Source organism: Pezoporus occidentalis, unplaced genomic scaffold (assembly GCF_034315485.1).
Source record: "Pezoporus occidentalis ecotype Australia unplaced genomic scaffold, CSIRO_AGI_Poc_V1 ctg108, whole genome shotgun sequence".
In the NCBI taxonomy this organism is placed as follows: domain Eukaryota; kingdom Metazoa; phylum Chordata; class Aves; order Psittaciformes; family Psittacidae; genus Pezoporus; species Pezoporus occidentalis.
Genome location: NW_026912865.1, coordinates 4,186,908 through 4,208,590, shown reverse-complemented (window position 1 = coordinate 4,208,590; position 21,683 = coordinate 4,186,908). Strand labels below are relative to the sequence as shown.

The window sequence follows — 21,683 nt, the reverse complement described above, 5'->3', positions numbered from 1 at the left end:
TAAGACGTGATGAAGAATAAAGCCAGCATCAACTCAGGTATCTCCTTCAACATACATTTAACAAAATTTTTTATTTGTTCTAGGAGAGATTTATAAACCTGAGTTAACGCGAGTATAGAAGTTCATTTGGTTTCTGACTGGGTATGAAATACCGAAAACCCCAAATATAAGCAGCTGAGAAGAGTTTCCAGAACCAACCAGGAGGTTAAGCAGCAGAGGAATAATTTGCATTGCAACAGGAGATGCAGTCATGGAAATATGTAAACGTAAGCTTCCATGCACCTTATATTACAAAGGGTAATGGGAATTCCCAATAAAGACAGCAAACAGAAAGCTAATGCCCACTACCCTGAAGTATCTGTTTCTGATAGACCTATCCTCAAGTTTCTCTAACTTCAAAGATGAGAGAGCTCTTACAGTAGTAAAAGCAGAGCAAGATATCAGAATTTAGGCAAAGAAAAGGAGGGTCTTCTCATGAGCCTTATGCCTGTGTTTTGGAAGAGCTCACCTCTCCTTGCACATCATCCCATAGCAATCTAGGCTGTTGAACCTCATGTGCTACTGTCCCCAGTGGGTAATGCTGAGAAGACATCATGGACTGAAAGAGTAGAAAAAGCTTTGGGAAATCTAAAGAAACTAAGAAATTGCTTTGCCTCAGCAGAAGATTGATGAGATTGTAAGGGCTGTTAGACATGCATTCCACAGAGAAGTTTGGCCATTAGAGTGTAGAACTAATCTGACTTATACATTACTAGTAATTACTACCAGCATGTTATAAGTTAACATAAGATTAATTTACCTGAAAGGTACCTGGCCTTGTGCTTGTATTCTGTGATCTTGGAGAGTCCTGTGTGGAAATGTCAGGCTTAAATTCTTTCAACTTCTGTAGCTGTTCTTTTTGCTCTCTGCACATGAATTACAAGGAAGTGTTATCAGCCTGTAGCTTAAATGAAAAACTAAAGAAATCAACACTCATGGTGAAACCCACATATTACATATACTAGCATCAGGGGCCAAGTCCAAAGAAAAAAAGGGCACAGCAGGTTTTACATGGTCAACACTATGATTCAGAAATCACTGTTTCATATCCACCTAATCACGGAGGCTGGGTTTAGTGTATTAGCTGCATCCTTTCTTGAGCGTAAGTTTCCTGAGACGTGCAGTTATGCTATTGTGCTTGGCCAGAACCACTCCACTTCAACAGTAAAGAGCAAAGCTGTTTTTTTAGCTTCTGCCAACACCTTCTACAAACAAGAAGCCCGTTGGAAACGTGTGCATAGTGGCTCAGTGACTTGCTTTGGTTCACATGCTAACAGGATTGAGGCCAACAAAGTGTAACAGAGATTCCAATATTAAAAAAAAACAATAACAAAACAGTGATTTTAACTTTAGTTTCCTTGTTAGGTATATCAAAATGCTATTTAATACACAACCAATACGTAGTCTATGGACCAGCAGTGAAAACTACAACCACTGGATTACAGAGTTGCATTCAATATGGTTTCCTTTCAGTTTTTGTTTGCGTGTTTTTATCTAGGTTTTTTTTTTATTGCTGATAACTCTTTGTTCATATTAATTGTGTGTATTAAAGTAGTTCCCAAAGAACAATGAAGAATGCTATCCCTCTGTAGTAGGCACAACATCCTTACTTGCAATGCATCTGGTTCAGTGTCTAGTTCAAGGAGAACTCTGCTCATAGAAAGGGATCCCAAATGTGTTAATACAAAGAGTAAACTGAGCAATTGCTAGCACTTGGCTTCTTCACACCTGGCTTAGAAAAAAATACACCAGATGACAAATACAGAACAGTATACAGGTCAGAGTATGCTGGTTTATACTTAGTAAAAGCAAAGTCAGATGAGGGCTTTACTTTAGGAGATGAAAGCAGTTATGCATCGCACTACTGGTATAACTCCTCATAAGCAAATGATTTGTGATTCTCCTAATAGTCTCCTTAAAGTTGTTGCTACTCTTCAGACTGAGGTCATCTGCTTATAAGAACCTGATAAGAAGTACCAGTGTAATTAATTTTTAGATATTCAAATAAAATAAGATACTCAAATAAAATCAGTATCAGCAGTATCATGATTCTATTTCCCCTTTTTACTGACTTAGCAACGGGTATATGTATCTACCTTCCTGGATGTTTTAGTTCCATTGTTTCAATGCAAATTATTTACTTAGGTAGTGACTCCCAAACTATGGTCTTTAAGATAAGTCTGTAAGTCCCTAAGTCCACTGGCTTGCAGTCAAGAGCAAAACATGCTTGGCAACCTGAGGCAATGCGAAAGTCAGGAAGCTGAAAATGCTTGATCTGTTGATCCAAACTTTTGGCAATACTGCTTTATCACACAGATTTCACAGCTACTAACACCTGTTGAATTAATCTAACTAACTGCACTGAAAGACCAAATTATTCAGAATAGAAGTTCTCCCGTTTAAAAATTGTTTTGCTTGCATTTTGGCTTGCAACTAAGGCCTTCCACATGGGACAGACGCTTAGCAGCAGTTTTATGAGTGAAAAATCAGCTGCAGGAAAAGTGCAAAAAGTCTCTGCATGTTTCAACATTGTTTAATGCAAATGTAATAATGATAACCAAACATTCCTTTTAATTGCCCATTATTTTAGCATAAGATCTTGTTTATTAAATTAAAGCCCTGTCTTTACTAGGCACCAACCCTTAGCTCTCTCTCAGTAACTCATGCATAAAATGAACCATATGAACCTCTGACCCTAAAATGTTTCCTCTTTTTCCCAGAATTTCCTCTGGAAAATCTCATTCACTGAAAATAAAGAAACTAATCTTTTTTTTTTTTTTTCCTATGTGTGGATTGTTTTTTTGTGTTTGTTTGATGGTTTTTGTTGTGGCTTGTTTGTGGGTTTGTTGGTTTGGTTTGTTTTTTTGTCCAAATACATTTAATGCACCTAAACCCATGCAACAAATCATGTAAGTAACATTTGGATAGCGAGTACATGCTCCATTCATTCTGATATTACTAAATTTACTGAGCCTGGGAATGTTTCTGATTTTTAAGAGGATATTTTATTACTTATTCTGACATAAACACCAACTAAAGCCTTAGGGAGTCTGGTAGCTGCTTTCTAAAATAAGGTTTTGGTGAACTCTTGCATTCATATCCTTCTGATTATCACTGCTGTTATGATGATCCTCAGAACTAAGATCAACCAAACTTGATAAAACTGCTGATGACGCTGGATTTCAAATGAGGGACCATTGTAAAAAGAAAAAACTCACACATGCTTTAATTAAAAAGTAAGCAGTATCCAAAAATTAAATAGGTCCCAGTGTGTGAATTAAGAATCACATTAATGCAGATCTTGACAGATAAGTATTAAAAGCAATTACCAGTAAGCTCATCTGACAGTAATGAAAAGGTTGAAAAGCAATTATCTACAAGCTCATTTGAGGATAACAAAAAGATTTGTCAAGTGAAGGGACAGATTCTTCCCAGAAAGTAACAAGCAGGGAATGCCATACTCACAGGTAAAGGCACAACCATCTATGTAAGAAAAAAAAAACAGTCCATCCACAAAAGCTGTGATGGAGATACTCCAAATAACTTGTTCCACATGAGCTTCTACTATCTATCACACTGTGGTAAAAAGAAATGAAGCCATTACAGTGTAAATAAAGGAATGAATTAGGAAAGAAGCACCATCTCCACAGAATGGGATTCCCATATGAAGTGGCACAACCAGGCAACTCACCGAAGCATTTTGAGCTCTTGAGCTGCCTTCAGAATTATCTCATGCTGTCTTTGACTAAGGACCATCACTCCTCCCAAGGACTGGTCAGAGTCCAGGTTTGAATCTGCTCCCAGCATATCAGAGGAATGTGAAGGTGGAGGATGGGATGAATCTGAGTGATCATCCAAAGACCGCAGTCTGTCTCCATCATCTGGATACCACCTATCTGACAGCCGTTCTCTCTCCCAGTCAGTCCTTTCAGGAATGTAGTCTTGCTTCTCCCGCCATGTGTCATATCTCTCCGGATATTCTCGAATCCTCAGCTCTCCCCTTTCTCGGAGGTCTCTGTCATAATGATCTCTGCTCCTATCCTCCCTCCACCTGTCTTCACGGTATCTGTCCAGGGGTGGAAGAGGTGGTAATGGTGGTAGAGGGGGGATATCCATGTCATGATTCCCCATTTCTCTGTCATCCATAGGTCTCATGTCCCAGTCTCTATCCCATTCTCTGCCTACATCTTGTTCATAAATATCTGAGGATCTTCCAGTTCTATCTAGATCTCTCTCTAGTTCCCTCTCTCTTGGCCTTTTCCAGTCATCCCACCATGAATCTCGTCTGTCACGATCGGATGATAAAGGAGGTAGTGGTGGTAGAGGAGACAGTGGAGGCAATGAGTGGTGGGACTGCAACCTGTCATCTCTATCATATGCATCTACAGAATCATCCTGATAATCAGAGTTGTGATCTCTCCAGTATCGTTCTCTTTCCCAGTCATCCAATTGCTCGTGCTCCAAAGAAGGGTCATCTTGACTATCTAAAGGAAATTCCTCCTGCATTCTGTCATCTTCATGACCCCAAGAACCCCCAAGTGTCTCATCTCGATGGTATGGAGGCAATTTGTCAGGGTCATCTCCTAGGTGAATGGGTTTACCCATATTGCCTGTTTCAGATCTTCCTGCTTCCCTCTCACGGCTACCTGCCCTCCTGACAGGACCCCTCTCGTGGCTACCTACCTGCCTGACTGGGCCCCTCTCATGGCTACCTGCCTGCCTCATTGGAACCCTCTCTCGGCTGCCCCCCCGCCTGACAGGGACCCTTTCTCTGCTACCCGCCCGCCTCATGGGCTCCCTCTCCCGGCTACCTGCCCGCCGCATGGGCTCTCTCTCCCGGCTACCTGCCCGCCTGACCAAGCCTCTCTCCCGGCTACCTGCCCGTCCCCTGTCCCGGCTGCCTGGCCGTCCAGGTAGCTCTCTGTCTCGGCTAGAGAACACCCTCTCGTGGCTATCAGACCGTCCACTCAGGCCCCTTTCTCGGCTGCCAGACTGTCCATCTGGCATCCTCTCCCTGCTGCCTGACCGCCTATCTGGCATCCTTTCCCTGCTGCCTGCCCTCCTGAACATCCCCCTGCCACGGATGGATGCTTGCCTAGCTTGCCCTCTGCCTCTGTATACATACCCTCTGCCACGGCCATCATCCATCCTGCCCATTCCCCGGCCATGGCCATCATCCATCCTGCCCATTCCCCAACCACTGTCCATCCTTCCCATCCCTCGGCCACCATCCATCCTTCCCATTCCTCGTCCACCTCGTCCACGGCCCATTCCCCAGCCACGGCCATCCCCCTGCCCTCTGCCACGGCCATCATCCAGTCTGCCCTGGCCCCTGCCTCTGTTTACTGGTCCCTTGCCTCTATCTTCATGCATAAATGTCCCTTTCCCCCGGTTTTCTGGTCCAGGTGGACCCTGGGTGCTATCTGAAGCAATCAGCTGGCCATCTGGTGAATCCAAATCTTGATTTCCTGTAACAGGAGTAACTGCACCACCTGTTCTTGCAATACCTGATTGCAAAGCTACAGGGTTACTAGAAAGGGATGGTGATTTCTGGTTCTGAATAGGTGGAGTAGGTGCTTTGGACTCTTCTACTTGCTGGTTAGGATCATGTGAACTCCACGTCCACTTTTTAGGAGGGTCTGAAACAGTTTCTTTGACTTCAGGTTTGGATGGCTCCTGTTGAGTATTTGTCAGGTCCTCATCTGGCTCGACAGAACCTGCACTCTGTGCATCAGAAGTAGTCTGTGTTCTGCCTACAGTTTGCTGATTGCCAGCTACATCTGTAAAAGGTTCTTTGTTTTCTGACTGTGAATCTGTCTGTGACTGCTGCTGCTGCTGTCCCAAATGAGGCCTGGGCCCCATCCACCGTGAACCACCAGGTCGGGAACCATGTCCATGTGATGAATTTGTTGAAGTATAAAACTGTGCTGCTGGTCCTCGTGGGATACTCCCCCATCTACTTGAAGACTGTCCATCTGTATTCTGTCTGTCAAAACGTGACCTATATCCTTCTGAGCGCTGAGAGTCAAAACGAGGCCCTCTCTGTCTTGAGCCTTCAAATTTGTCATATCCTCTTCCTCGAGGTCCATCAAATCTATAGACAACATAATGGCAATTTTATTCAAATGGACATGTCAAATTAAAATTCCCTAAAAGAGAATTTCACACACATCCTTAAGTCACTTCTAACTGATGAATTCTAGTGTGCCTTAGGATCAGTCCCTACTGAACCAGTGCAGAAGGACAGAGACATGTTCTTCAATTCAATACTGCCCACTGAAGACCAGTTTTAAGCTACTTGCAGATTAAGTAACCCTAAAAGGAAATTTGGCTTAAATCTCTCAGGACTGAAACTTGACTGACAAAGACAGCAAACTCATTTGAAAAAAGCTTTCAACTTTTGTTTAATGGAACAATCAACAATTCTTATTAAACTTTTGTTTTGATAGTATGCAAAAAGCCTACCTACCTATGGTGATGAATGACATCTAGAAAAAACCTTTAAATACAGATCCTTTTAGAAAGGCCAACAAACTGTGATATCACCCCGTTCCATGAAAGATAATATGCCTAAATTATATTCTTATTGCACCACTTTTAAAATTCCTTTTGAGAACACCTACAACTGTTATTGCTTGAATATTGGGAAACAGGTCAGCCAAACTAATGAAGAACAATTCATGCAATTGTATTTAGCAAGGTTGAGCTAGTAAAAAAGAACAATCTTTAAGCATATGCTCAAATACTAACATACATGATAGACCAGAACTAATCAAATTACACAAAATAGGAACCCCTGTCTGAAGTCAGGTTGCTTGGATAATTGAGATTCATAGTTCTGTCTCACTGGTTGGGGTCAGGGAGACCAAAACATGACTGGAGCTGGACTTTGCAAGGGTCACAGAGTGGTGAGAAGGGCTTCTGTAAGTACATCAGCCAGAAAATGAAGGTCAAAGAAAGCATGCCTCACCCTCGATGAACACGACTGGCAAACTGGTAACAACGGACAAGAAGGCTGAGGTATTCAACCACTTTTTTTTGCCTCAGTCTTCACTGGCAACCTCTCCTCCCCTTCCTCATGAATGGATGGACCACAAGACAGGGACTGGGGGAGCAAAGTCCCTCTCACTGAAAGCGAAGATCAGGTCTGTGACCATCTGAGGAATCTGAACATGCATACGTCCACAGGATCTGAGGGGATGCATACCAGAGACCTGAGGGAATTGGCTGATGTAGTAGCCAAGCTGCTCACCATGATATCTGAAAAGTCATGGCACTCAGGTAAACTCCCCAGTCAATGACTGGAAAAGGGGAAATATTGCACCCATTTTTAAAAATGGAAAAAAGAAAGACCTGAGGAACTACTGACCTGTCAGTCTCACCTCTACGTCTGGGAAGATCCTCACAGAAGCTAAGCTAAGGGACACAGAGGACAGAGAGGTGATCTGAGAAAACCAGCATGGCTTCATGAAGGGGAAGTCCTGCCTGGCCAACCTAGTGGCCTTCCATGATGGCATGATTACATCAGTGGACAAGGGAAGAGTTACGGATGTCATCTATCTGAACTTCTGTAAAGCCCTGGATATGGTCCACCATAACATCCTTCTCTTTAAATTGGAAAGATATGGATTTGATAGATAGGACTGTTTGGTGGATAAGAAATTGGCTGAATGGTTGCATCCACAGGGTAGCAGTGAATGGCTCAATGTCCAGATGGAGATTGGTGACAAGTGGTATTCCTTCAGGGTCTGTATTAGGACCAGTACTGTTCAATAAATTCATTGATTACATGAGTGGATTGAGTGCACCCTCAGAAAGTTTGCCAATGACACCAAGTTGAGTGGTGCAGCTGACATACCTGAAGGATGGGATGCCACCCAGAAAGACCTGGACAGGCTCGAGAAGTAGGCCTATGTGTACCTCATGAGGTACAACAAGTCCAAGTGCAAGGCAAGGCCAAGTCCTGCACCTGGGCTGGGGCAACTCCTGGATCACTACAAGCTGGGGGATGAAGGAATTGAAAGCAGCCCTGCAGAGAAGGATTTGGGGGGTGCTGGTGGATGAAAAGAGGGACATGAGCTAGCAGTGTGCGCTCATAACCCGAAAAGCCAATCCCTATCATGGGCTACATCAGAAGAAGCATGATCAGCAAGCCAAGGGAGGCGATTCTCCCCCTCTACCCTGTTCTGGCAAGACCCCACCTGGAGTACCGTATCCAGATCTGGAGTCCTCAGTACAGGAAAGATACGGACCTGTTTTAGCAGGTCCAGAGGAGGGCCATGAAGATGACAAGATGGATGAAGCACCTCTCCTATGAGAAGACGCTGAGAGAGTTGGGATCGGTCAGTCTGGAGAAGAGAAAGCCCTGGAGAAACGTTGTTGCAGCTTTTCAATACTTAAAGCATGGGGAGCTACAAGAAAGCTAGGAACAGACTTCTTAGTATGTCTTCTTGAGATAGTTTAAAACCATTAGCCCTTGTCCTAAAAGAGGAGAGATTCATACTAAATAAAAGGAAGAAATTTTTTACTATCAGTGTGGTAAAATGCGGGACCAGATTGCCCAGAGAGGTGGTAGATGTGCCACCCCTGGAAACAGTCAAGTCAGGTTGGGATGGGGCTCTGAGCAACCTCATCCAGATGAAGATGTCCCCACTCACTGCAAGGAGGGGTTGGACTAGATGACCTTTGAAAGACCCTTCCATCTCAAACTATTCTATCATTCCATGGATGTTCACTACCATTTATTTAGCAACAGTGGTTGACTTGTTGCAGAATTTACTGTTTCAATAAGCAATTTACAAAACAGGATCATTTATACAACCTCAAATAATTTTAATAATCCTGATAAGTTATCACAGCAAACTCCCTTTTTGTGGGGTGAGAGCACGTCAAGATGAACAGGAAGAAAATAAAAAAAAGAAGAAATTACCAAGTGCAGTGGCAAGAATACTTACACTGGAAGGATCAACCTTTACAGGGAAGGTATAGCTAGAAGGTTGTGTGTAAAACACACTTCATCCCCAAAACTCTGAAAATTAGTTTAAGCCAGTTCTTTGGAATTTCTTGAGAAAAGTTAATTGCTGAAAAGAGGTAAAGGATGTGTGTGTCTTTTTATAGGTCTAGTCATTACCTGGTACTTTTTAGCTGGGATGGCAGCATGTAACATACATTTTTACCTTATCCCAAATTCATTAAAAATTTATTAGGATTCTCTGTTCTACTAACTACACTGAGAAGAGACTGCAAACAGATTTTTGGGAAATCCTTGATAAAACCCTAGAACGGTCATGCAATCACAATATAGGAATGCACAAAGGTTACAGTTTTAATGAAATACCGTAAGTACCAGAGCTCTTGTACATGCACTCTGTAATTTTTTTTTTATTATCCATAGCCTATCATTGCACACCACTAAGTAACGCACATAAAAGACATCCAATTAATCTTGAAAGCAGTCTGATCAGAACTTTACATCCATCCATTCTCCAGGACCAGAAACAACACTTAACCCCCCCCAAAATATTAGAAGGTAGAAAATTATTCGAAGTTATATATATATATATATATAAAAATTACATTACTAGAAGTTAATGAATAATAATTCATGAATGATCACTTTGAAGCAAAGAGAAGGGAAATAAAGATGAAGGTATGATTGTAAAGATTAGTAGAGCATGCAAGGACAGAAACAATTGAAAAGAACAACACTGATTCAGTAAGCATCACATCAACTTGTCTTGAACTAATGACGAGATTGAACAGATGTTTTTGCAACCTGATATGATATCAAGTATGAAAGAAAAACATTCCAAAACCAAGAACCTGGATTAAACTATATAGCAGGCATAAAACCATAAAACACCCGCAGAACACTGGCTTTCAGAGTAGCTTTACGTTAAGGCAACAGGCCATCCATCTGATAAAATGCAGACTTAATTTAGAACAAACTGAATCTTACCAAAAGATAAAGACAGCAACCTTCAAAACCAAGACCATCATGATGTAATGCAAAATTAAAATTGGCAAAGAATCCTAATGGTAGGATCTTAAGGCTCAAATCTTTACCTCTTTCCCTCTCTCTTGTTTATAGTTTTTTGAATGAAAAGTAATGCTACATGTGTAGAAACCCACTGATTTGCACTAAAGACCTCTCTTATCAAACAGCCTATGGAAAAGTGCACTAAATAGGACAATCATATAGCTGCAGAATTCTCACACTAGAAGTTAATGTACTAATGAACAACTTTGAATTTTCATTTCTTTCTGCAATAAATGTTGGTTTACAAACAGTATTTTTTTATTGTTTCTAAAATATAAGTAGCATCTTAATTCCCAGTAATTAGCTATGTTAGTACATTCAACTGAATAGATGTATGAATACTTTCCTGAATCCCTTTTGTAAGGCCTACATTAAAGTGCTACCATATAAAAACAATTCTTTAACAGTTTTGCTTTAGATTTTCCTAAACTGTGTTCCAAATATCACAGACGAAATGCTGGAAACTTAGATCACTTTTCATTTGGGATCATTCTTTCAAGTGTGAGCTATCACACCTTCTATTACTAGAAAAAAGTATTCTGCTCCAGATAATGTTCAATTGAAAGGCATCAGTCCTTGCTTTAATAAGATAAATACAGAGCATGGTGCGTATGCATTAAGAACAAAACCTCCACCAACCAACCACACTTCATAAAACCTCAGGAAGAGTTGAGACTAAGATATATGCTTCATTTTTTAACATATCACTAAATGTCTGGTAGCCTGGAACATGTATAAGTCAACAAAACCACCCTTACCTAGGGCCTCTGGGGCCTTCAAAACGTGCTGATCTGGGAGGATCTGGAAGCAATCCGCCTGATCTCACAGGTTTATCCTGCATGGTAGGTGCATGCGTTGAAGACGCTGAAGTGGCTTTTGGTTCCCCACATCCTTGCTCAGATGAAATAGAAACAGTTTGTTTACTAAGATGAGGTTGAGGCTTTCCGTGGTCTGAAGAGCCAAAGGATGAACTTACTTGAGAATGATAAGGTGAATAGACAGTTGAACTAGCCATTTTTGATGCATAGGTACCCGGGGTGGGAAGCAGAGCTGGCCTTGGTGTCTCAGTGGATTGACTGCTTTGAGAACTGGATCCAGAAGGGACAGCGGAATTAGATAACTGAGAAACAGAAGAGAGAGGTGGGGGGACCAGTGGAGGCGTAGTTGAAGGTAAAGTTGGAGGCATAATAGGAATGCCACCTTGACTGGTTTGTGAATATGGAACAAACGGAGGTGGCAGTGAAACATTTGCAGGATACTGATTCTTCAGGTTTTGAAGTGAGCTCACTTTCTCTTGCAGATGGGACTGAGTGACCTTCATCTGCTCATCCCATGCCTTCCACTGTTTCTCATATTCTTGAAGCTGGTCTTTGTGAGGGTAGGTTTGAAGTTGATGCTGCCACTGTTGGTTCATTGATCGCTCCCAATCTTTATGAAGCTGCTGGAACTGTTTTTGCTGTGCCTCATAATGCCGCAGCTGCATATCCACTGACATTGTCTACAACAGCAAGAAAAGAATAGCTTCAAAATACCATCTTAGTTATTTTCAGAGCCACATACTTCAGTATCATTTGTAATCACAATTTCTGACCTGGGCAGAAGCTTGAAAAAGAACTAGACTGAAACAAAAGCGAACACCAGCTGTGATGTCTAATGTCATTGTGACAGTTTATACATTTTATGACTAGAGGACATTTATACACAGAAGGCACTTTTTTTTTTTTAAACAGGACAGCTGAAGAAAGCTATAATCAAAACGTTCCAAGCTCTATTATTACTGGATGCTAACAACGGCTAAAGCACAAATCAATCTTCACACTTTCAGTATACACAGTATGTGGCTATTTCTCAAGATTTCAGTTTCTGCTATTGATCCCCTCATAGTTGCTTTCACTGTCAGCAATTATTTTTCCCTAAGCCTTTGCCAGATGTTCTTATTTGCACAATGAAGCTTCTTTCAATGAGGTACCATCTTTCACTATGTTTAGATACAGGTCCTAATATCTACAGCTTAATCTTGTCTGAGATTTTTAAGGTTCACACTTAATAGTTTTTTTCTGTTTTTAAACAAGCAGATGCTTTTTTAAGCAGATGTTTTAGCAGATGCTACAAAGAAATGCTTAATGTACAAACTCTGCTAACCCAGAAAAAGCTGACTCAATTCTCTAATACAGTAACCAACTTCTAGTTAAAAGCTTAAAGTTGCAACACTGATATAATGATATACATAATGTGAGATAGTGATTTCCTTAATTACTTTAACTGCGTATTTTTGGCATCTAAGTTTACTTCATCATATTTATTTTTGTACTGCACAGTGTTGTAAAAGAGAAGTACTTCATGCAGTCGTCTGTTTACCTTTCCTTTCTTCTGGACTGTTTCTCCAGCAGTAAAACATTCAGAACTAAGTAAATTCAATACCGTGTTCAGCTTTGCTCCTGTATCACCCAGTATGTCAGAAAAACCTTATGACAAATGTAAAGTCTTGTATTTCTCGTCCTACTGAAACTTCATTACCATCTGCTAATTACTTTTTCATTCTGAAGCTAACCGACAGTAGGAAAAGGGGATACAGACTTCTATCCAAGCAGCAAAAGTAGCTAGACGAATGAGCCAACCATGACAAATTGTTCAAATACTTGTTTCCCAGCAGACCACAAGTACTAGGTCACCCAGGAAGTATACTAAACACCATCTCCTTAGTGTTTCACCTGTAAGTGTGGAGGCTGTTGCATGATTTGTTGATATTGCTGTACCATCTGCTGCAGTTGGGCATGCTTCTGCATTATTCTTTGATATTGAAATCCAACCCGCTGATGTGGCTGCTGCTGCCATTGAGCTGCTGCTGCTTGCAACTGCTGCAATCTCAAATCTTCCTCAGGGTCATCAGGAGGTTCAATATTGAGCTATGGAAAAAGACAAATGCTATAAGTAAAGGAAAGCTCCTTCTGTCAGAAGAAAAGCACACTTGGTCACTACCCAGTTTACAAGAACTTTCTCAGTATTCGTTATTTTATCACTCTGTATTTCAGAGTTTTAGCCACCCACAGCTTCTAGAAGGCTGATTTTTATTTTATTTATTCTTAATGTGATTAATCTAAAGGTTAGGTTGATGGCAGTTAGGGTATTAATTCTTACAGAAACTACCTACAGGAAAGTGATTAACGCAGATCTGTCATTTGTTGCTCACAACAAATACAATGAGACAACAGTGGTTTTTCATGATGAAGTAAAGTAACTCTGAGCGCATTATTTTTGTCACTTGGTAGGAACCCACACACTGTAAGTTAAAGAAGAGCACATGCTGCAGGGTCATCTGCTACCCTACAATAATCTGTTCAAAACATCAATTATGACTTACATTCATTCTGTAGTAACTGTTATTAGGCATGCTGACAAAAATATTCTGCACATAGTTCTTAGCTTTCAGACAAACTATAACACATAGAGAGGAGGACAGTCAGAATTGACAAACTACCAGAAAGGAATTAAGAAACAGTGTCTTAAAGATAGCATTCGTCACTTACTGAGTACTTGATTTTGCACTTAGGTATCACAAAGTGTTTCTCACAAAGATGAGGACACTGGTAAGGTGTCAGTGAGTCAAGCTTGGACTTGCTCGCTGCATGTGTGGGTGACTATGTAAGTCTACATACAAGGAGTGTATTTTTACTTTTCAAAATTGATGCAGCCTTAGCAAATGTTCTCTTAAGATTGCTGTACCATATTTAATTATTGTTACATAGTATACATAAGAATTTTATGGTATTATTTTCCTGTTTCTTTATCCCATCTAGCACAACAAATGGAGCGGCATCACTTTACAAAGTCTACCTGAGTTTCAGTGGATGTAAGAGAAGACTCATCTTCTTTGGAAGCTGGAGGCAGGGATTCATTAAGCGAAGAAGGTTCAGACTGCTGAGTTGAAGCACTCATTTTCCCTTCTTCAGACTTTGCTCTCTGCTCAGATGCATCCTTCCCTACTGGACCTTTCATTTGCTGCTGTCCCTGAGCATGGGCCTTTGCCCTTTGCTGCAGGCTAAGCAAGTGCTGCTGGTACCAGTATTGCTGCTGTTCCTACAATAGACAGAAAATTTCTAAAATGGCTTTCAGGGAAAAACCATGAAAATTAATTCATGATAGTCAATAGAATTATACTCTAGAAAAGTTTTAGAATATGCTTTGAAGGAAAATTCACTTCATCATCAACAGTATTACAATGGATGTCAGGAGACTGACTCAGAATTCAGAAACCACTACGTAAGGCATAGTATCCACAGGACAATTTATTTCCTACCTCAAAGTGCTTACAGCTAAGGAGAACAATAATGAAAAGCAGAAAGGTGGCCAATAATAAGTCAAATTACTGACATGTGGTAAGTACCATACTTACTATTTTTAGTGCTTTTTACTCCTAACAACAACAGGAGCGTTATATTATTAATATATAACTCCTACAACAATACATTAATAATTAATAATAGGATAACTCATATTAATTAATGATATACATTATATTAATATGATATTATATTACTGCATTAATATAATAACTTCTATATTAACTAATATAGGAGTTATTATCTCGTTAACAATAATAGGTACTTATTATAAAACTAATAGATAAAATTAAGGGAAAACGTAGGGCAAGTATGAATAAGGAAGCAATAAAGAGAAAAAGGAGGAAATGTACAAGAAAAGATGAAGAGGACCAAGAGAAAACACAGACATCAAGCAGAGTGACAACTACTGCTGAGAAATTATGGCGGAGACATTTGAATAAAGACCATGGAAAGGAGAAAGAACAACCAGAACCAGCATATAGTAAGAATTATTTATCATCTGGATTCCCATTAATTTTGATTCCTTCAGTAGCTGAAGAGGTAAATAGATATGACTGCACCCAAAAAATTACCCATTTAAGAAGTGATTGAGCTTTCAGTTTTAAATATTTCAGGCTAGAATGTGGCCAGATGACAGTAGCTTCAAAGTAATGTAAGCTGCCAGCAATAGAAAGAACAAAAGACTAAAGTATCTCAACATATATAACAGAAGACTAAAGGTAAGTATTTCAACACTTAACTGGTTGTGTATCTTAGAGAACTGAATAGGAACCAACAGTTCTGTATCTCTTCCAATACAAGAAATATCAGGCATCAAATTGGACTAGCCTTGTGCTAGGAGAGTCCCTGCCGCAGACCGCTGCAGGGGCTAAAACTTTGTGGATCCCAGACACGCCTCCATAAACTCATAGAAGAAAAATCTACAGATTTTAAAAATAATGATACCAGCTGCAGCTAAGTGAGCTCCTATATTTTAGGGAAGTAAGTTTTTCTCTTAGCATCTGCTTTTAGTCACTGTCAAAGACAGAATGACAAAATACTGTACTTCTAGTCTGACCTAGTATAACCATTTCTGTGCTCTCATGCCAACCCCACTAGCTCTGAGAATCTGTAACTGCTCTACATCTTTCATATCCTCTGTTCTTCCCTTCCATCCAAGAAAAGACACCTATATAAAGCCCACTCAGAACACAAAAGAATCCAAAATATGCAGGTATTTTAAAACAGAAGTGTGACAACAACACAGTAGTAGGTGCTGTCTGACAAGATTTCTCAAAACTGAAGCACTCTGCCTATCTTAAAACAGGTTTAAAAGAAGCACAACCTTCCACCAAAAGCCTACCTCACTGTGGTCGTGCACGCTCCCACCCAGCCCCTCCTGTCCCATTCGATGGGCTGCTCCACAGTCTCAGGAATTCCCATCAGGCCTTGGCCTTTGTGTAATGAGTTTGGTGGTGAAGTGTCTCTTAACTACATCAGAAACTCTTGCATGGCTAAGAAGGGAGGCACTGATCATTCCCTGGGACTCCTGTTTCCTGGCTAAGGTGGGAAACAAGATCATGGATAACGAGTCATCCTCTGACAGCTTTACAACGCTCCTTCCCTGATTGCAGGCTGAATGGAATGGTACCACTGCTCCTGGATTTCTGCTTCTAGTAACTTCCAACTTGACTGTGGCCAGGATGGAAATTTACTAAGGATTAAAGACAATCATCCTGTGACACTTTAAATAGTGGTCCTAAGTGAGGCCCTGTGAGCAATCCTGCTGAGTGTGATGTCCCTCAGAGGCTGCAGACTCTCAAGTTTGCGATTATCAGAAGCCAAAAGACAGAACCTGGGCTGAAGGCCCCCACTCCTTGAGACTCAACCCTCACCCACTGAGAAATGCTAATACATTAGATGTGAACATTTCACTGACTCAAGGAGGATTTTAACAGGTATACCTTTATATGTCTTTACATATGCACGTGCATATATGTGTGTATAGACTGTTATGCAGATTGTAGTAAATTCCATTGACTCACTTTATAATATCCACCTTATAACTGCAAACTGCTGCTAAACAACACTTGTAACCCTTTAGATGTATACTATTGACTAAGTCTGAGACTAAGACTAGATCCAGCTGTACCTAAACTCCATCAGGAGTTTATAAAGGAAGGGGGTCTATTCTGAACCTCATGACTCAACGGGAGTTTCATCTCTACACAAATCTTTCCAGCTTGACTCTACTTTGGGTTTCCTTTATATATTCCATTAGACACAAACCACTGACCAAGCCCAAGACTAAGACTAGATACAACTGCATGTAAGCTCCATCTGGAGTTCTGAAAGCAAGGTGGTCTATTCTGAACCTCATGACACCATGGAAGGGTCTCCCTTACCCTTAGTGCCTTCAATCTCTATCAATCATCTTTAGCTCAATTTTACCTCGTCTTTGTATGCTTCATCCATATAATAAGTAAAACAGTGAAACTTGCCACTGAACTCTGTTAAGTTGTGCCTTTACAAATCATTTTAAAAATGCTCTTGTCTAGTACCTTTTATGGTCATTCATTGAGTGACCCTAGACAACTCATTTCACAATACATGCTCAAGTGTGTAGCAATGTTTTGTATTGGTAGCAATCTATCAGACACAATTAAACATACTTCTGCAAACCTGTAACTTGGAGATGAGGTCAATGAAAGGAGAAGCCATGCTTCTTGGGCATTATGTTGATCCTGCAATAACTCTTGCCAAGAACCTTTAACAAGAATCTGACTCAGAAGAGATGTCATGGCTTTGGGTGGAAGATGCGCACACACACTCCAGCATGGACAGTCTCAGAAACTTTCAACAACATGCTGTAGTAATTGTAACTTCCAACACCAGGGAGGAGCAGACATCCGCAGCTATGCAAAAGCTTAATCAATTATTCCAGGCATTATAAGGTGACTTACCATGACAGTGCTGGATGCTATGCTTGGTGAGCTCTGCTCTGCTGCCACAAAACTGCTGCCTCCATGGATCTATGTTGTTACCTCCTCATTCTACCAATTGGACAAAGGGCTAAAACTCATAATATGACCAGAAGTTCACACACAGAGCTATGGTAATACCCTGTCACCCCTTTTTTTTTTTTTTTTTCAGCAGAAGTCAGTGACACAGGTATTTGTGGGTTCTATCTGAAAAGCATGAGAAAGTGGAAAGGTAGATTTCTGAGCACAGTCAGAGCACAACAGATGTGTTACTGTAGAAAATTCCTGATGGCAAAAAGTTCAGTTATTTGAGTGCTCATCTCCTCACAATGACTGTCATACTTTAAGTTCAGTTACAATCCTTAAGTCCAAGGAACACGCCAGCATCAACATATGCCTTTTTTCCACCTTTGGCTGACCAAAAGACTCAGCCTGTTATGTAGTACAGGGAATACTGAAACCAGCACCATAAGCTCCTGACCACAGGACATATCACCAAAAATGTTACTGTCCGATAACACAAGACTACTTCAAAATGAATTTAGGTGACCCTACACAGTAACATAATGCCTATTTTGGTTCTTTTTTGGTCAAGTTAGAAGAATTCTTTAGGACCCTATATAAAACAAAGGGGGATTTTAAAGACTGAATTAGTCTGCTAAATGTGAAATGATAAAGCAAAGGTAGCTTTAACAGATGTAGACAAGTGCATATTTAAGGGTACAAGTCCACTCATACATACCTTTTTACTACTGTCAATAAATTGCAGCATATGGTACCCAAATATCAGATGAAGCATTATTTAAACAGTACAGGTATTTTAACAGGACTTGACAGAAGATGCCTCTGATAGTATAAAAACACAAGAATCCAGCAATTTAATCCAACTGTACAGCCATGTATGATGCTACTACACTATATTTGTTATATTATCAAGGCAAAGAGCGGTATGTTATTTTTAGACAGGAAAGGGAAACAATAAAACACGAACTCAAGGCAAATTGCATAGTATTTTCTGTTAAGAGAAAAACACTGATCTATTTGGCTGCAACCACTGTTACTGTGGGCTGAGAAGAGAAAGAATTGTTTTCAATTAGCAGTTTAAACAAAGGTGTAATAGGATCTTATAAATGACAAATTACAGTATTTCTCTACTTGGCTTTTAATATCATTAGCAAGAAAGCATCACTATGCTTTGCTTTTCCTATTCCTATTGTGTAAGGACTTGTTGCGCCAAATCCTGTCCCACGTTACAGCCTAAAATAGCCAAAATGGTATCAGTTATAACAAATTTCTGACCAGCAATGTACCAGATTCCTTTTGCTGAATTAATGCTGAATTGTGCATGAGAGTAAACATACTACTCAAGACACAAGCAGTTGTATAAACACTCATAAACCAGACCATGGAAACTTCAGCAGTGTTTTGCTTCTTTATGTGTGTACCACAATACTACATTACTTATGACTTTTGGAAAGAGAGTGGCTGAGGAACAATTCAATGACATGAATGAAACTTCAGGCTACATAAGGCAAGAGGAGTTACAGTTCACTGCTCAATCTTGAGTCCAGTAATTTAAGAAGTCAGCCAGCAGCCTTAGTACCGAATGAACATCTCTTTCTACACTTGATTTTTTATGGTTTTGGCATTAAAAAATTTAATAAGTCCCCACCCCATCACTATAAGAGATCAACTAGCACTGTACAAAACCTTTGTAAGGTTAAATTAATGAACTGAAAGCATTACTTTGCTAGGCAGTGATCAGTTACATAGTGCAAACTTAAAAAATCCCAAACCTATTCAGGTACTGGCATGAAGCTTTAATGGAAACAATTAAAAAGGTGTCCCAATAACTAAGAAATGTAAAGTGTCAGTGACTTCAACATAACAAAAAGGGATTTCTGCAAACTTAGTTTCAAATCAGATCAATTTGCCAAAAATAGAGGTCTTTAAATCAAGTCAACTTGAAGCATGCACTTCAGCTTTGCTCTTGCAGCTGGATCTCTACAAGCTGATCCTAAAATCATGCAAGACTCAATGAATCTGAGCGACCTGTACATGTAGCTAAGGGTCATTTTGTGAATGCTTAAGCAACGTGATTGTCCCTATCTTAATGCATATAAATGGTCACATCACATTCACCGGCACTGCTTGCATTTAGGAAGTGAAGCATGGTAACATTTTGCAGGCATTTTGGCTCTAGTGTACATGTAAGAAGCACACAGCATTAGCAACAAGAATATTCTTCACCTCAAAAGCATTTCAGAGCATCTTCCTCCAACGTCCCATACAATTTCATACTGGAAGATCGAGCACGTGTAGGACAAAACGTGTAAGTAAGGGGCAGCTATGTACTATGACAGAAAAACTTTTGCAGCTTTAACTGCATGTGGAAAGGTTAAATAGTTACAATTCTGCACTGATCAGACAGACAACTGAAAGACAACCCCATGAGAAAACTAAATGAAGAAATCACTGACAAGAGACATTGATCCTGCAACATGCCATAAGCAGACTGTTGCATCTCGCAATGGGCTAGATGAAGTCAACAGAGGTTTGATGCAGGTCATCTACAGGCTGTGCTTTGGAAAACAATTCTCCAGGGACCAATAAACTACCCAAGAAACCTGAATTCAGCCAGGAGTCAGACTTTTCCCTTCTTTTCTAGGGAAAAGACCTTTCCCTAGACTCATTTGCTCTTGAAGAATGATGGCTTCTTACATCCAAACCACCACCACCGGATTAAGAAGCATTTACAGAGCACCTGATGTGCCATTCCCGGAGTTCCAAGGGTAGCGTTCGAGCCTTTCAAGTATTACGCAAATACTTTATTAACTGCCCTTACTCGGACACATTTGCAGCACTCTGTACCCGCCAGCGATTAATAGGACCGCTGCCCTGCCGACTCCCCGCTGCAAGCCGGGGCCGCAAGGGCGAGCGCGGCGGGGGTGATGCCTTACCTGGGGAGTCATGGTGGAGGGATCCGGCTGCTCGGTGCCACTGGCCTCCTTGGCGGCGGCCGGCGCTGCCTCCGTCTGGGCGGGAGCGGGAAGAGGCAGGGACGTCTGGGGTGGGGGGAAATGGGCCGGCGGTGGCTTGGCCGGCGGAGGGATGGAGGGGACCTGGCCGGACTGCCCCGTCTGAGATGGGGAGGCCTGGGAGGGGAGCAGGTAGGGCTGGGGGTGCGCCATGTATCCCTGGGAGGGAGGCGGCAGGTAGGGCTGGGAGGCGGAGGACGGCGGGGGCTCCAGGTAGGAAGGAGGGGGCTCAGAGAAGGAGGGGGGCGGCTGGGAGGCCTGCGCCCGGGACAGGTAGGGCTGGAGCGGCGGGGACTGGGCCGGGGGTAGCTGGGCGGGGGGCAGGTACGGCTCCGCCTGAGGGTGCGGCAGGTAGGTCTGGGCGGGGGGCAGGTAGGCCTGGGCGGTGGGCTGAGGGGACTGAGGCGGCGAGGACAGCTCCATGTCCATGGGCACCGGCGAGGAGGGCACTGGCTCGCCCCAGTCGCCGTGCCCGCCCGGCGCTTCCTGGACATCGCGCTCCCGGCCGGCAGCGGGCGGCTTGCGAGTCGACGGCGGCGGGTCGCGGTGGGCGAACTGCTTCTGGTAGCTGCGGACCGGAGGTGGCACGGGCGGCGGCGGCTGCTGCCAGTCGCTGAAGGAGCCGGGCAGCGGCGGCGGCGGCAGCCCCGGAGGGGGTGGCCCCGGCGGCGGCGGCGGCCCCAGCAGCACGGACTGCAGCTGCTTCTGGTGCATCTGCTGAAGCTGCTGCAGCTGCGCCAGGTGCTGCTCCTGCAGGCTCAGGAACCCCGAGGTACCGGCGGGCGGAGGCGGAGGGGCGGCGGCGGCAGGCGCGGGGCCCGGCGGCGGGTAGCTGGGCAGCGGCATCGGTGGGACGGTGGGAGGCGGCACGCTGGGAGGAGGGATGGGCAGCGGCGGGGGCGGGATGGAGGTAGGCGGCGGCGGGTAATGCCCCGCCGCCCCGTACAAGCCCCAGGCCGGGTACATGGCGGGGCCGCGGCGGAGGGACCGGAGCGCGGCGCTTCCACAGGCCGCGGCGGCGGCGGCGCGTGCAGCCCACGGCGCCTGCGCGGCGAGGCGCACCGCCCTCCTGGACAGTAGAGCACGAGAGAGGAGACAGAGTGTCGAACAGCGCCCTTGCCCGGGGAGCTCGGCGCCTGCAGCGCGCCGCCTAGCGGCCAGCTGCTGTCCCGGCGGGAAGTCTTCTGTCCCTGTCGGGAGGACGAGCCGTGCGGCGGGGCGTAGGGAGACGGGAGGGGGGGTGGAGCCTAGCGCGCCGCTCTCC

At 42.7% G+C, this 21,683-nt stretch overlaps 1 protein-coding gene across 7 annotated transcripts in view; it reads right to left on the bottom strand.

Annotated features, from left to right (window-relative positions):
* The window catches only part of YLPM1 (YLP motif containing 1), a 50,430-nt gene extending 28,963 nt beyond the window's left edge, over window positions 1-21,467 (bottom strand). For 2 of the 7 annotated variants that reach the window (XM_062624169.1, XM_062624163.1), the window contains exons 1-6: window positions 20,342-21,467; window positions 13,913-14,155; window positions 12,790-12,984; window positions 10,837-11,576; window positions 3,731-6,133; window positions 800-905 (exon numbers count right to left, since the gene is read on the bottom strand). In XM_062624169.1, the coding sequence (XP_062480153.1) occupies window positions 800-905; window positions 3,731-6,133; window positions 10,837-11,576; window positions 12,790-12,984; window positions 13,913-14,155; window positions 20,342-21,385 (4,731 nt within the window). In that variant the 5' untranslated portion in view covers window positions 21,386-21,467. The remainder of the gene's footprint in view (window positions 1-799; window positions 906-3,730; window positions 6,134-10,836; window positions 11,577-12,789; window positions 12,985-13,912; window positions 14,156-20,341) is intronic. The other 5 variants (XM_062624141.1, XM_062624154.1, XM_062624124.1 and 2 more) reach the window with 3 other exon arrangements.
* Between the last annotated feature and the right edge of the window lie 216 nt (window positions 21,468-21,683).